At 34.1% G+C, this 14,770-nt stretch overlaps 5 protein-coding genes across 5 annotated transcripts; 4 read left to right on the plus strand and 1 right to left on the minus strand.

Moving 5' to 3' along the window:
• The first annotated feature begins 2,069 nt into the window (after positions 1–2,069).
• LOC135837462 (uncharacterized) lies at positions 2,070–4,390 on the plus strand. Its single transcript, XM_065352737.1, has 5 exons — positions 2,070–3,092; positions 3,161–3,337; positions 3,402–3,519; positions 3,589–3,828; positions 3,906–4,390. Exons 1-5 carry the CDS (start codon positions 2,393–2,395, stop codon positions 4,066–4,068), a joined length of 1,398 nt encoding a protein of 465 aa, XP_065208809.1. The 5' UTR covers positions 2,070–2,392; the 3' UTR covers positions 4,069–4,390.
• A 283-nt stretch (positions 4,391–4,673) lies between these two features.
• LOC135837460 (ATP-dependent RNA helicase DHX8-like) lies at positions 4,674–8,049 on the minus strand. Its single transcript, XM_065352734.1, has 12 exons — positions 7,845–8,049; positions 7,503–7,763; positions 7,180–7,427; positions 6,994–7,112; positions 6,656–6,910; positions 6,283–6,581; positions 6,072–6,209; positions 5,846–5,998; positions 5,660–5,781; positions 5,391–5,594; positions 5,122–5,316; positions 4,674–5,047 (listed from the first exon to the last, which is right to left on the minus strand). Exons 2-12 carry the CDS (start codon positions 7,737–7,739, stop codon positions 4,927–4,929), a joined length of 2,091 nt encoding a protein of 696 aa, XP_065208806.1. The 5' UTR covers positions 7,740–7,763; positions 7,845–8,049; the 3' UTR covers positions 4,674–4,926.
• Positions 8,050–8,253: 204 nt separating this feature from the next.
• LOC135837467 (carbonyl reductase [NADPH] 3-like) lies at positions 8,254–10,186 on the plus strand. The gene is made up of 7 exons (XM_065352746.1): positions 8,254–8,610; positions 8,711–8,819; positions 8,893–9,021; positions 9,107–9,238; positions 9,319–9,557; positions 9,642–9,847; positions 9,927–10,186. Exons 2-7 carry the CDS (start codon positions 8,796–8,798, stop codon positions 10,037–10,039), a joined length of 843 nt encoding a protein of 280 aa, XP_065208818.1. The 5' UTR covers positions 8,254–8,610; positions 8,711–8,795; the 3' UTR covers positions 10,040–10,186.
• A 127-nt stretch (positions 10,187–10,313) lies between these two features.
• Positions 10,314–12,746, plus strand: LOC135837463 (carbonyl reductase [NADPH] 3-like). Its single transcript, XM_065352738.1, has 6 exons — positions 10,314–10,990; positions 11,107–11,235; positions 11,322–11,453; positions 11,556–11,788; positions 11,863–12,074; positions 12,209–12,746. The coding sequence occupies exons 1-6, from the start codon at positions 10,853–10,855 to the stop codon at positions 12,367–12,369; spliced, it is 1,005 nt and encodes a 334-aa protein (XP_065208810.1). The 5' UTR covers positions 10,314–10,852; the 3' UTR covers positions 12,370–12,746.
• Positions 12,747–12,879: 133 nt separating this feature from the next.
• Positions 12,880–14,768, plus strand: LOC135837466 (carbonyl reductase [NADPH] 3-like). The gene is made up of 6 exons (XM_065352745.1): positions 12,880–13,277; positions 13,398–13,526; positions 13,620–13,751; positions 13,855–14,087; positions 14,198–14,406; positions 14,526–14,768. The coding sequence occupies exons 1-6, from the start codon at positions 13,248–13,250 to the stop codon at positions 14,738–14,740; spliced, it is 948 nt and encodes a 315-aa protein (XP_065208817.1). The 5' UTR covers positions 12,880–13,247; the 3' UTR covers positions 14,741–14,768.
• The last annotated feature ends 2 nt before the right edge of the window (positions 14,769–14,770 follow it).

Below are 14,770 nucleotides of genomic sequence, written 5' to 3' on the forward strand. Positions count from 1 at the left end.
TTACTGCGATTGTTGAGAATTATTGGAAGCGAAGAGAGGGATTTTTATTTCACGAAGTATTATTGTAATTGTAAAGTAACCAATATTGTTTTATTTTTGTGATGATGAAGGTTACTTTATTACTACGAAGGAAATGTGTAAATTCTGTAGCGCTTTATGTAATTCCTAAGCTGCAGTGAATGAAAGTAAAGTTAAATTAAGATTGCAATTTTGCATTCAACATCACAACAAAACAAAATGAATTAACAAGGTTTTGTTTTGCATTCGCAGTGATCGTTATTTTGTTCATTGTTGTTTTCATTCATTAAACTCTTAATTTATTTTTGAATTACATGTAAAATAGCATAAGAAAAATTACGAAACTACATCACATTCAACAATTTCATTACTTATCATTATTGACTTGAATATCAAGTATTTACGATCATTTCCTCAATTTTCAATTCTTCTTATAGTTTTTACATCATATGAGGATTGATGTACTTTTGAATGATTGAGTTGAGATAAATATCTTATCCTCCTCATTCTTTCATCTCTCATGATAGTCATGATGTTAATTGTTATTTGCTATTGCTTGCTTACATAATTTATGATCAAAACTCAGCAACAAAATTCAAATTAGGGACTGGTTTAAAAAACTAAAAAAGCATCAAAGTCAGAACTTGACACATGATAAAAAAATTTCAGCAGATTAGTGAAAGACAAAGGCATGAAAGTTTCAAACCATGTTTTGAAGACAATTGCGATTTGAATAGTACATGATCAACCCTACGAATTTAAGGGTAGGTACTTGAAAATAAAATATTATAATAATGATAACGATACCGATTTTTTTCTCAAGATTTTTTTCGTAAAAATAAAAATTAAAAAATATCTAACCAAGTGTCAATTAGTTTCGTTCTGACATTGGTAAGCCACCCCTCAAATCAAACCCATTCTGAAATTTGAATTCAATTCATAAAAATTCAGGAAATGAAATTAATTTGAATAAATTATTATAAATTTCCATTTTTTTTAGTTTGCAAAAAAGTTTGCGAACAAAACCAATGACGTCATTATCTGCCGAACTCTCCTATGTAAATGGACCAATCAGATCAATGCAATTTCATGAGCTCTATTCCCATTGGCTGGAAATTAATGAAGTCATAGATTCAACAGAAGTCACACATTATTTTGTCAGCTTGCGAGTGGATGGGGTTCAGTGTTTGGATTTGGAATTTTTGAATTTTTTCCATCATATTTTTTAATCTTGAAATTTTTTATTTTTTTAAATGTTTTTTTCTTCATTTTTTCTATTGGAGTAAGGTACACGAACACGATTATTCGAAATTCGGCCATTTGTCGATGAGCGTTACTTTTGAAGTTTTGATTGAATTTATGAATTTTTTTTTCAATCTTCATTCTTCAAAGTTCCTAAACTTTGAATTTTTAAAATTCATTTTCGACTTTCGTTTCTTAAAGATTAAAAAAAATTGTATTCTCAAGATTTACACTTATCGATAAATAACCAAATAGTCATTAGTGAAGCAATATTATTATTTTACATTTTATGATTTTATTTATATTATCAGAAAATTACGAAAAAAATGGTTAAAATTCAATTTAAATCTGACCCGAAGGCCGAAATAGGCCGAACGGCGAACTGTATGAAAAAGTGTTAGAGATGAAATCCCCTTCAAGATGATGCAAGAAATGAAATTCTTACTTTTGAAAATTAGGTTTTTGGAGACAATTCATTCACAATAAAGGTCGTTAGGGGAATATCAATTCGGAAAATTGGATTCGAGGAAAAACGTTCGAAAACACACTTCAAGGTGACCACATTTGGGCACTTTAGCTCGGGAAAAAAAGAAAACTAATGAAAAAAATTTCAAAATTTAGGGTTACGATTACGAAGGCCTGCTCCGAATCTCTGAATATAAAAAATCCATAATCAAACAAAATTCAAAAACAACCGCACCACATCCACCTTTGAGCTGACAAGACAAGGTCTTGTTCCTCTGAATAACAAAAACGGTAACGTAACGAATGGAAATCTGCGATGAAAACAATAACGAAAACGAAAAAGATAAAACGAGCGAAAAGGAAAAATGGCAAACAAGTGAATAAATTTTCGCATTATTTCAGTTATAATTATTCGTGCGTTTAATTAAGCGAGTTATTGATTTAATATTTCATTCAAACTACAAATTCTACATAAAGTGACAGTGTGTTGAAAACACTCTTTTCGCTGATTCGTACTCGAATGCATCATTTGCGATAGAACTCCAGCATCACCGGTATCTTCATTCCAGCCGTGTTTGTATTGTCTGCAATCAACCAAGTACTCAAATTCTAGTACCAAAGCTCCGTTTATAGTTTAGCCTTAGGCTTTCTCCCGTTCTTGCCCACGATGGACGGTGATAATCGAACTATAAGTAACGAAGAAGAAGTATACGCTATGAGTAGCGGTGGAAACATCATATACAACGAGATCATAACACCGGGTCGTCCAGTTATGCCTATAAACAACTCTGTATTCAGAACAGAATGGCAAAACTTCCCCGAATTCCAATCGTGGCTGAGACCCATACCCGACGATAAAACTAAAGCATGGTGTCAAGCTTGCGAGAAAATGTTCAAAGCTGATTTGAAATCGTTGCGAGTTCATGGCGTCGGTAGATCGCATCTTAAAATGGTGAAAATGAAGTTCCCCGAAGCTTCGGAAACGTTGCCTGCTCCAGCCGCTGTCTATAATGTAATTACGGACCGGAAAGGAACTTACGGATTGGGGATTTTGAGTAAAACTGATAGTAATCCTACGGCTGGAAGTACGCTGTATGTAAATCCGACGAATCCGAATACGAATGTGTTGACTTGCGATCCGAAACAAGATAAAGATAATTTCGTCATCGTTTCGATGCCTAAAAGTGACATAGAAGAGTTGGAAAGTCAACAAGAACAAATACCAGTTCAGTTCCACGCCCAGATACAGAAGAAATCGTCTCAAGAAGTCAACGATAATAATAAAATTCATATTGTAGATAAAAATAACTCTAATAAGGATTCTAAATCGTGCGACTCGTTTCCTGAAGATTTAATCGAAACCGAAGGTAGAAACAACGATGAATTAAAGACATGAAACGATCGACTTTGAATTAAATAATATTTCTCATTGTAGATTTGGAAGACGACGACGAAGAAGAAGATGAGGAAGACGAAGATGACGACGATAGTATGTACGAATTCGAATCAAAAATGGCCAAAGCGAAATGCTCCTTGGATCGAAAACGAATTGGAGTCAGGAGGAACGTGTATCATCATTCTTATTCGTCACTTACGCCCGAAATGGCCATGGGTAGGTAATCCATTGATGAATAAGGATCTCGATCTGAAATCTTCTAATATTTTCACTTTTTCAGTTACCAAACCGGCGCCATTTTGGAGAGCTAAAGCTATAGTCAACGGTCACGTTTCTGAATTAAAATTAAGCGATTATCTTGGACGTTATTTAGTATTATTCTTCTACCCTCAAGATTTGTAAGTATGCCTAGCATCTTCTTCGTATATCCACGATGTTTTTTCTCATCTCATTCTCTTATTCTTTAGCTCAAAATTATGTCCGAATGAAATCTTAGAACTCAGCGACAGGATATCAGAATTCAGAAACATCAATACTGAAGTAGTCGCATGCTCTGTTGATTCTTATCTGACCCATCAAGTGTGGTGCAAAATGAGCAGAGCCGATGGAGGTGTAGCTTATCCCAAAATTCCATTACTTTCTGATTACACTCACGATATATCAAAAAGTTACGGTTGCTACTTACCCCAAGCTGGTCATACTGTAAGGTAGGTTTTACCGAATCGACTAAATACTCGTAATTTTTTCTGTGTAATTTGTGGCTAATTCGGTGTCTGGTTTGCAGAGCACATTATATCATAGATACCAAAGGCATCTTGAGACATTTAATGATGAATGATATCCAAGTTGCCAGAGATGTGAACGAAATATTGAAACTTGTTCAAGCTTTTCAACGAGCAGATGAGGAGGATAAAAATTCCTCCCACGAAATAATTGACATAACGTAATTTTTGGACAAGATTTATGACCGAACGAATATATCGACAATAGTGATGCGGTTTTGTGTTGTATAAGATATTTATTTTTCATAGCTTTGATTCTAATTTATTTGTTTTTCAAGTTTAACTAAACGAATGTCACGATTTGGAATTTTTTCAATGTTTATGAATTCGTTAGTACAGAAAATATACTCGTGAAAATGAAATAATTCCGTTATGCGCTGTGATATAAAGCCAGGTTTGCAAGCAAGACGCAAATAGAGTGTAATTCTAATGATAGCACCTTAATTTTTTCAATTGCATTTTTTCTGTAATAAACATATTTTCTGTATATGGGTTCTTGTTGCTTGTTCCCCCGAAATTTAAGGTTTTAAGTTTTCAAGATTCAATTCGCTGCCCTTGAGACCGATTATCGTTCATTTCATTAGTTTCTTACATTTTGGTTGACTCATTTACTCTCCATTTACGAGATTTTTCGAAGCAAAATATCGTAAAACGACATAATTTTTTTTCTCATCCAAACTCTGAAGTAATCAACACGATTCGAAGACTTTTCTGCCACATTCCCTTGAATTTCTCTAGACCTTGTAATAACTGACACTAAAATTGAACGATCAATTTGAAAATTATCGAGTATATTTTTCGACAAACTAACAATATCACATCGAAATGATTAATACCACATTCGTAAAAAAAAAGAAAGAAGAAAATTATAAGAATAAATAATAAATCAATTGGAAGCGATCGAAAAACTCGATAAAATAGTAGGTACAAAATTGATACAATCTAGGCAATAAAACAATGATTTAAATCTTAATATAACATCGAGTAGAATATCGCGTATAAAATGGTAAAAAAAATCAATAGTCAATAGACCTGAGAAGCTTTATCAAACATCGGAGTGAACTCTTTGAGCCATTCTACTTCAACCGGCGTTATTTCCCTCATATAAGGTTTAGTAGTTTGAACAGTTCTTTGGAAAACTACCCTGTAATACCAGAATAAAATCATTAATCAATCCGAAGAATAATAATGATGATTTAATCGTTCGAAAAACATTACCAATTCGGATGAACTTTGAATAAACTGCTTCCAGGATGTATAAAGACTTCTTCACCTTTGGGACGTGTCACATATTTATAGTTTTTGCGAAGAAGTCCCACCTGCTTCTCAGCAAGGTTTTGAAAGAATCCAGAGCATATGGATTTTAATACGACAACCATATTATGACCGCATGATATCATCTTCATGTTCCTTCTGCATCGAACAAATAATCAGTCTAAGTCAAACAATTCTCAAGTTAAATTGAAATTATAAAATCCAAAACATACTTCGTCATAACGTCGACTAGTTGTTCCCTAATTTGGGCAGCTTGTTCGAGAGCACGATAATTCACAAAGTTATCTTTGCACCATTTTTGCTCGTACTGATTGTATGTCCAAGTTCTGTAAACATCCAGTAATCTAACCAAATCTCCGTGATTGGAAGAGAATCGAGATTTTGCTAAGTCTGCTTCGTTACGCAGTTTCTTTGGTCTGAAAAATATTACAATTAGTGAACAATTACAGGTGAAAATCTTCATTTAAGAACGATATTTTACCTATGGAAAACATTGGCGACAGAAAGCATCGCCATTATTGTGATTATCTCTTCCGAGCACCCCAACTTCTCGGAAATGATCACCATTTTCGCTAAATTGGGTTCTAAAGGAAACCCAGCCATCTAAACAAAAAGATATTAGTCATCTACATAATATTCTAATCGTATTTAGAAAGATGTAATTTACTTTGTGACCGATTTCTGTGATATTCCCGTAAGCATCCAGAGCTTGGTAGAGTTTCAATTCATCGATAGCTTCTTGGATAGTTTCACGAGGAGGGTTATCGAGAAAATCTATCTCGAAGATATCATTAAATCCCATTTTTTTCAACAATAAAACCTGCGCAGATGGAATTTTTTTTAGAAAACAAAAACAAAACATCACCAATATTGAAAAAAAAAACACAACTTACCGCATTGGTCAAATTACTCCTGCTGATTTCAGGATCGACAGCTTTGGCCATAGTCATAAAATCGTCGACTGAATACAGTCTGAAACACTTTCCAGGGCCAACACGACCAGCTCGACCAGTTCTCTGAATAGCTTGAGCCTTGAATAACAAACACAGTGAATGATCGAATCGATCCTTTTCTAGTTATCACAAAATGAAGATGAATACTTACTTGACTCACTCGGATACGTTTCAATACCTCTCTATCTTTACGAGAATCGTATACTTTTTGTTTAACGTACCCAGCATCGATAACGTACCGGATTCCATCAACGGTTAAAGAAGTTTCAGCAATGTTCGTAGCGATGACTACCTTTCTGCAGCCAGCTTGAGCTTTTTCGAATATTAAAGCTTGGTGTTCCCAAGGCAAAGCAGCGTAAACGGGCACAATTTGTAATTTATTGTATAAACTTGAAATATTATAACTCTCTTGATCCAGCATATCAGCTAAATTTTCTATATCGTCTTCACCTGCAATATGCGAAGTTTACTTTTATAGCAAAGATAGTAAAATTTGAAAGATGGATTAAAAACGAGTGATTTACCGCTCATGAAAATTAATATATCGCCTTCGGGTTCCCTTTGATTGATTTCTAGTACTTTTCGACAAGCTTCGGAAACGTAACTCGTGATGGTGACGCAATGACGTAAATATTCGACTTCGACAGGAAACATCCTACCGTTAATTGTGAAAACAGGAGCGTTATAGAAGTACTCGGAGAACTTTTTTGCGTCCAAGGTAGCCGAAGATATGATTAATTTTAAATCACTTCTTCTAGCTGTGATCATTTTCAGTACGGCTGTAAATAATCAACGTTACAATGAGACTGAATTCAAGTACACACGAAGGTAAGCTACGAAGAAAATAATCATAATATTATACCTAATAGTACATCGGTATCGATCGTTCTTTCGTGAGATTCATCCAAAATTATGGCAGCAAAACTGCTCAGAGCTCGATCATAGGTACACTCCCTCAACAGAATACCATCCGTCATATATCTAAACAAAGGATAAACAAATTAATCAAACTGATACCGAAAGTTAGAAAACGAATTTACAAACTTACTGTATTTTCGTGTGAGGTGAGGTTTTATCCTCGAAACGAATCGTGTAACCGACTTCTTGACCCATTTGGGTACCCCTTTCTTTGGCTACTCGTTTAGCTATAGCTTTAGCAGCCATTCTACGTAATTGGGTACAGCCAACTTTACCCGTAACTGTTAATCCAGCTTCAACGATGTATTGAGGGATTTGTGTTGTTTTACCTGAACCAGTCTCACCAATTATGATCAGGATTTGATGCTTGGTAAGAGCCTGGAGAGCGAAGGGTGTTAAAAATTAGCATGTGGTTTTGATTAAAGTAAAATATGGTTGAATTTAAACAGATACCTCGATTAGTTCGTCTTTTTTCTTATAAATGGGTAAACTTTTCCGTTGTTTTTCTACCTTAGGATCAATTTTCCGAGTTTTCGAGTTGGCCAGTTCTAGTAATAACTGAGATTTATCTGAGGCTGATTTATTGCTCGGCGGATTGGAAATATCTAGTTCGTCAGCTGCTCTGACAACCCTTGCTATACCGGTAAGGCCACTGAGTAGCTCTTCCATCGCTGCCGATGAGTATGCCATTGTTATTTCACTTCACGTAGGTTCCTGAATAAAAAGCAAAAATATTATAGTATCACCGGCAGGCAGTACCTTTCATGAAATATTATGAATTCTACTTTTACTTACCTATGAATTTTCTTCTATCAATATACACGGTACAATATACTTTTTCAAAAAATTAAATGAATAACGCCATTCGTCGGTAACTTGACTTCAATAAATAATGTTCTCATTCTTATTTTCAATTTTGATAAGATAGATAATTCCAGAAAATTGCAAGTGCATAGCATGCAAGGCGAAGGCGAATTTTCTGCTTTTAGACGACATTATTTCGGTGTAAATTTGGACCAATCAGATGAGGCGAATTACCCGCGTAAAAGTTGTGATTGGTCGAATTCAAAAATTTCAAGGTTTCTGATTCGTTTACTGCGCATGTGCGGACACTAGAAGCTTTTTGATTGCTCGATTCTTAGACCAATCAGAATTATCCTTTGTTCAACATGTTTATTTTGATTTTTTATCATTTTTTGATAAGAATTTCGAAGGTGTGAAAAATTTTATTGAAAATTAATTAATTAATTAAAATAGAAAGAGAAATAAAGTAGAACTGCAGGATATGAAAGAGGCAAGCAGACTTTTTGTACCGTTTAGTAGACTGATCATGGTTATGGGATTATAAATTCGCTATAACACAACAATAAAAATTCGGTAAATATTTGATCAAAAGTTCAAATAGATACTTGAAGAGCAGATATTTAATCTCATCTTCAGAGTTCAGACAATTCCCTCACACCGCTGAATAAATCGGGTTCTTCGATTTCTACGAATATTTCTGACGAATCTCGTGTTCACTTTCCTGCTTGAATTCTACAAAATCTAAAGATTTAATGAGGTAACAACTTATCGGCGCTTTATTGACTTTTATGTAATTATATGTTATCGCATATTACGTAATCGAAAACGAAAAGTAACCAAAACATATATTTGTACAGTGAATATTATAGCACTGCGCACACCATTTGAAACTCACTTTGTCATTGTTGAACATAACAACGGTTGTTTTCCGTCTCAAAGAACATGGCTTTACGAAAAGTAGCTGTTGTGAGTATAAATATGTTTCAATTTTTTATTTTTAAGCATCACTAGATTCGATTTAAATCATTCTGATGTGCAGGTGACCGGTAGCAATAAAGGTATAGGGTATGCTATCGTGAAAGGATTATGTCAAGATTTCCAAGGAGATGTTTACTTGACAGCTCGTGACGAAGATCGAGGATCGGCTGCTGTGAAATCATTAAAAGAAGTAAATTTGATTTTCTACATGACTGTTAGTAAGTTTTGACTTTTTTTTTATAAAGAATTTGATGTTGATTTTGTTATTGATTTAGTTGGGATTGAATCCGAAATTCTATCAACTCGATATCACTGATAATCAAAGTGTTACCAAGCTGAAGGATTACCTAGTTCAGGAATACGGTGGATTAGATGTATTGGTGAATAATGCTGCGATCGCTTTCAAGGTTACATTATCTATTTAAAATTACATTTCGTAGTTTGAATTTTTTTTTTTTTTAACATATAATTATCTAATGACGAGCAGGTTTCTGCTCCTGAGCCTTTCGAGGTACAAGCCGAAGAAACAATTCGAGTAAATTATATCGCTACCAGGAACGTTTGCGATATTCTATTTCCTATTCTGCGACCCCACGCTAGAGTGGTGAATGTTTCCAGTTCAGCTGGTCATTTATCGAGAATACCTTCGGAATCATTGAGACAGAAGTTCGCTTCTGAGAATTTAACAGTGAACGAATTGGATGACTTGATGAATACCTTTGTGAAGTATGCTTATAATTTAGCTATAGCTATTTTTCACTCATTTTTATCGTACGAGTAAAACAGATGACTATTTTTATTCATTTTCAGAGATTCTAAAGAGAACAAACACTCGAGCTCAGGTTGGGGAAACAGTGCCTATGCTGTATCCAAAGTCGGTGTATCTGCTTTGACGAGAATTCAACAAAGAGAATTTCTTAAAGATCAACGCGAGGATATTGTTGTGAATTCGGTGCATCCCGGTTACGTTGATACTGATATGTCGAGTCATAAAGGACATTTGACTATTGAACAAGGTACTCACGAGATCTGAGCATTTAATCGTCTCAGGAATTCTGATTTATAGAGGAGTAATTTTTAATGCAATTTTTATAGGTGCTGTATCTTCTCTGTATGCTGCTCTGCTACCGGAAAATATCACTGAACCGAAAGGAGCTTATATTTGGGATAATAAAGATATCATCGACTGGACTGCACCTTTGAAATGATTTTCTACTTACTATTTTCTATTTTTACTTCTTCAAAAGCACTCAAATCACCGAAGCTGCAAAATAATTGCGTTAATTTTTTCGTACCTCATAATTTTTATTCGAAATGTATTGTTTTAAAATACATATACATAAGCATTTTACAAAGAGTTTTTTGTAATTTTTAGGGATTTTAATACTACATATTTAAGCGTCCTATGTCATTATGACTTGTTTCAGAGAGAAGTTTTATGCAATTTTCGGTAAAGTTTGTTAAACCTGAAATGTATCTACCTAATGTTTTTTTTTCAATTTTTTATGATTTTCAAGTGCTTTTTCAGCTAAATTTTAAAAACTTTAATAGAACTTAGATTTCTTAATTATTCAAAAATTTTTCAAAACATCTAAAAATTGTATGTACTTATCCAAGTGTCTAAAATTTTGATTACCTCATGCTCCTTTGATATAGCTGGGTATCATTCAAACCTGAAGCTGGTAGTACAAAAAATTTCCTCGTTGAAAAACTGACCATCTCAAAGTCACAAACTCATATAATTACGTAGATTATTTTATCATTTATATGCTATCAGAATTCGTCCAATTGTAAGATACGCAGGCACATGAAAAATTTTAAGATTGTTGATAGAAGCAAATATTCAATGGTACAACTTGGCATCTTTTATACGTATTTCATTCAAGGTCTATATTTTCAGACTTCAGACCTACTCGAGTAGGTCTAATTTTTAATGTCGAATTTTTAAAATTTTCCGATTTGTGACAATATGCCAGAAATTATGTTTTCGTTTTTTTAATAAGTTATCATGTATTAGTATCATGGTTCAAATATGGATTTGGATTTTTCTAACGAATATTTTTATAATTAATGTTGTTGTATGCTTTGAACCAACATTCATGCAATCCACCACTTGTAAACAAACAAATGTGAATCAAATGAGGAAAAAAGTAGCTATCGTAAGTAGCCTGTAGGTCTAAATTGTAAACACTATTATTACTTGTAGATAGCTCAATTTTCAACTTCAAAGCTGACATTAATATTTGCAAACGAATCAAAATATTTTGTGATCTAGGTCACCGGTGGAAATAAGGGTATTGGATATGCGATTGTCAAAGGCCTATGTAAGGATTTCCCCGGTGATGTGTACTTGACAGCTCGAAATGAAGAACTAGGTTTAGCTTCGATTAAAATGTTGAACGACGTGGGTAATGAGTTGAGGATCCGTCCATTTTTTAAATTTTCGATCTTCAGTTTGTTGTTGATCATAATGCTTAAAATTTTTTACAGCTCGGTTTCAATCCAAAATTTCATCAACTTGATGTCACAGACGAACGAAGTATCATCACATTGAGAGATCATATTTTAGAACAATATGGTGGTTTAGACGTATTGGTAAATAATGCTGGCGTTGGACGAGAGGTTATTATTATACCTACCTAATTTTAAAATGATTTCTACCGATTTATTATTCGTTGGAATTGACTACCTAATTTCATTTACTCGTTTCGTTGTTGAAATCAGAATGATCTCGAAGATCCATCTTTTGCAATTGAAACCATTCAAGTCAATTATTTCGGAGTGAGAAAAACGTGTGACGTTTTATTTCCCATACTTAGATCCCATGCCAGAGTTGTGAATCTTTCGAGTAAATTGGGCTTTTTATTCAACATACCATCGGAATCATTACGCGAAAAACTAGCATCAAAATCATTAACCGGAGATGAATTGGACGAATTGATGAGAAAATTCATCAAGTAGGTATGGTATGTACCTGAGTGACATGATCAAGCTTGGGGATATGCACATCAGATATTCTCGATTTTTACAGATCTATCGATCAAAATGATACAGAATTATCGTCAAAATGGGGAAAATCAGCTTACGCTGTATCGAAAGCCGGCGTTTCTGCTTTAACTAGAATTCAACAAAGAGAATTTCTCAATAATGATGAACGCGTCGATATTGTAGTAAATTCCGTACATCCAGGATATGTTGATACAGATATGACAAGGCATAAAGGATCATTGACTACTGAAGAAGGTAAGTTGTACTAGACGGGGACTTATTTGGGTAGAAAATGTTTCGCTTTGAAATTTGTAGGTAGGCTAAATAGGTATACATACATATTTTAAAAAATGATTCTAACTTTGATTGCAATCCAACTCACATAAAAGGTGCTGTCGCTCCGTTATATGCTGCTTCACTTCCGAAAAATGTCACCCAACCGAAAGGAGCTTTTATCTGGAAGAATAAAGATGTCGTCGATTGGAGTGATCCTGTCAAGGAAAGATTATATTTCTCGTCTGATCTCCACTCCAAGAAAAATCAGAAATAGATCTACTGCAACCTAGAAAAGAAAATCAACTTAGGGTGCCTATTATTATTTATAGACGCATAGGAAAAGAAATTTTTTTGTTCTATTCCAACCTCTTAAAATTGTTAGTTTATTACAAACCCCCCCCCCCCAATTACCCTTATGCTTTTTGATCTTTGAATGTTGTACTTCGTTTTTTTAAATAAGCTAGTAGGTATACTTTCTAAGCATCTTACATCACTGACTTGTTTCAGAGAAGTTTTATGCAATTTTCGCTCAACTTTGTCAAATTTTCCTGAAATTTGGTTAAAAATCTTTTTTTGCAATTGTCGAAAATTTTATTATATTTTTATTTTCAAGTAGGAACCTAATATCAATAAAACGATATGTAAATCGATTGCACTTATATGTTTGTCCAAAATAGTACCATAATTTTGAGCATTTTAAAGAGGGGTGCATCAACCTTGGAATAAAAGGAGTTCATCCAACAGAATGTATTGGAAATTTCCCTTCTGAAGAGAAAAAATGAGAATTCGTGATGTAATACCTAATAATAACTGACTGTATAAATATGTACCTACATAAAAAAAATACTTTAACTAATCCGGATATGGGATTATGGATCATCGATTGTATGGATGTTCGAGCGCGGTATCGACTTTCAATGACTTACTGCTTTAGGGCTGATAAAATAATAATGCGTGACTAACTACGTAAATAAATTTAAAAAATATTCTATAATATGGGTACCTAATACCTATGGATCATCAATGGTATGGATGTTCGACAGCGATACAGACCTTGTAAGACTTACCGTTTGAGCTGTACCGGGTTTTCGCTTCGCCTGAAAAAAAAGTGATTTTTGGATAGAGTCAAATTTTGAACCAAGCCCCTCAAATATGAATCAAATGAGGAAAAAAGTAGCTGTCGTAAGTAATTCAGGTCTAAATATGCCTGTTTTAAATAACACTAATTCTGGATAGTTTAACTTATTTCGGCCTCAAAATGGACATTAATGTGCAAATAGATCAAAAATTTTTGTGAACTAGGTTACCGGTGGAAATAAGGGTATTGGATACGCAATTGTCAAAGGCCTATGCAAGGATTTCCCCGGTGATGTGTACTTGACAGCTCGAAATGAAGAACTAGGTTTAGCTTCGATTAAAACATTAAAAGACGTGAGTAATTAGTTATTGACCTACTTATGCATTTTTTAAATACCTATTCGATCTTCATGCAGTCGTTGATCATAAACTAAAAATTTTTTACAGCTCGGTTTCAATCCAAAATTCCACCAACTTGATGTGGCAGACGAACGAAGTGTCATCACATTGAGAGATCATCTTTTAGAACAATATGGTGGTTTGGATGTATTGATAAATAATGCTGGCGTTGGACTAGAGGTTACCCATCTCGTTATAATTTTAAAATGATTTTTACCGATTCATTATTTGATGAATGAATTGACTCTATAATGTCATTAACTCGTTTCGTTGTTGAAATCAGAATGATCTCGAAGATCCATCAAAAGCAATTGAAACCATCCAAGTGAATTATTTCGGAGTGAAAAAAACGTGCGACGTTTTATTTCCCATACTTAGATGCCATGCAAGAGTTGTGAATCTTTCCAGTAAATACGGTTTTTTATTCAAAATACCATCGAAATCATTACGCGAAAAACTAGCATCAAAATCATTGACCGCAGATGAATTAGACGAATTGATGAGACAATTTCTCAAGTAGGTACCTGAGTGACATGAGGCTTAAAAGATTAAAGCAAGATATACCTACCTACCAACTTACCCATTTCTATGGAGACGAGCACTTCGGATATGCTTGATTTTTACAGATCTGTGGTTCAAAATGATGCAAAATTAACGTCAAAATGGGGAAATTTGGCTTACGCAGTATCGAAAGTTGGCCTATCTGCTTTAACTAGAATTCAACAAAGAGAATTTCTCAATGATGAACGTGTCGATATTGTAGTAAATTCCGTACATCCAGGACGTGTTGATACAGATATGACAAAGCAGAAAGGATTATTGACTACTGAACAAGGTAGGTTGTACTAGAGGACTCCTTTAGGTAAAACATTTCTCGCTTTGGAATTGGCCGTAGGCAAGTACATATTTAAAAGAATGATGCGTAACATTGGTTTATTCAACTTAACTTACAAGGTGCTGTCGCTCCGTTATATGCTGCTTTACTTCCGGAAAATCTCACCCAACCGAAAGGAGCTTTTATCTGGAAGAATAAAGATATCGTAGATTGGAGTGAACCTGTCTGTGAAAAGTTATACTTCTCTTCTGATTTCGACTTAAAGAAAAATCAGGAATTAGAAATAAATGTACTGCAACCTGAAAAAAAAACTTGTACCGACATACATATTTGATTAAAATACGTACTGCAGTCTCAACTTATA

The sequence above is a fragment of the Planococcus citri genome, chromosome 2, assembly GCF_950023065.1.
Source record: "Planococcus citri chromosome 2, ihPlaCitr1.1, whole genome shotgun sequence".
Classification (NCBI taxonomy): Eukaryota; Metazoa; Arthropoda; class Insecta; order Hemiptera; family Pseudococcidae; genus Planococcus; species Planococcus citri.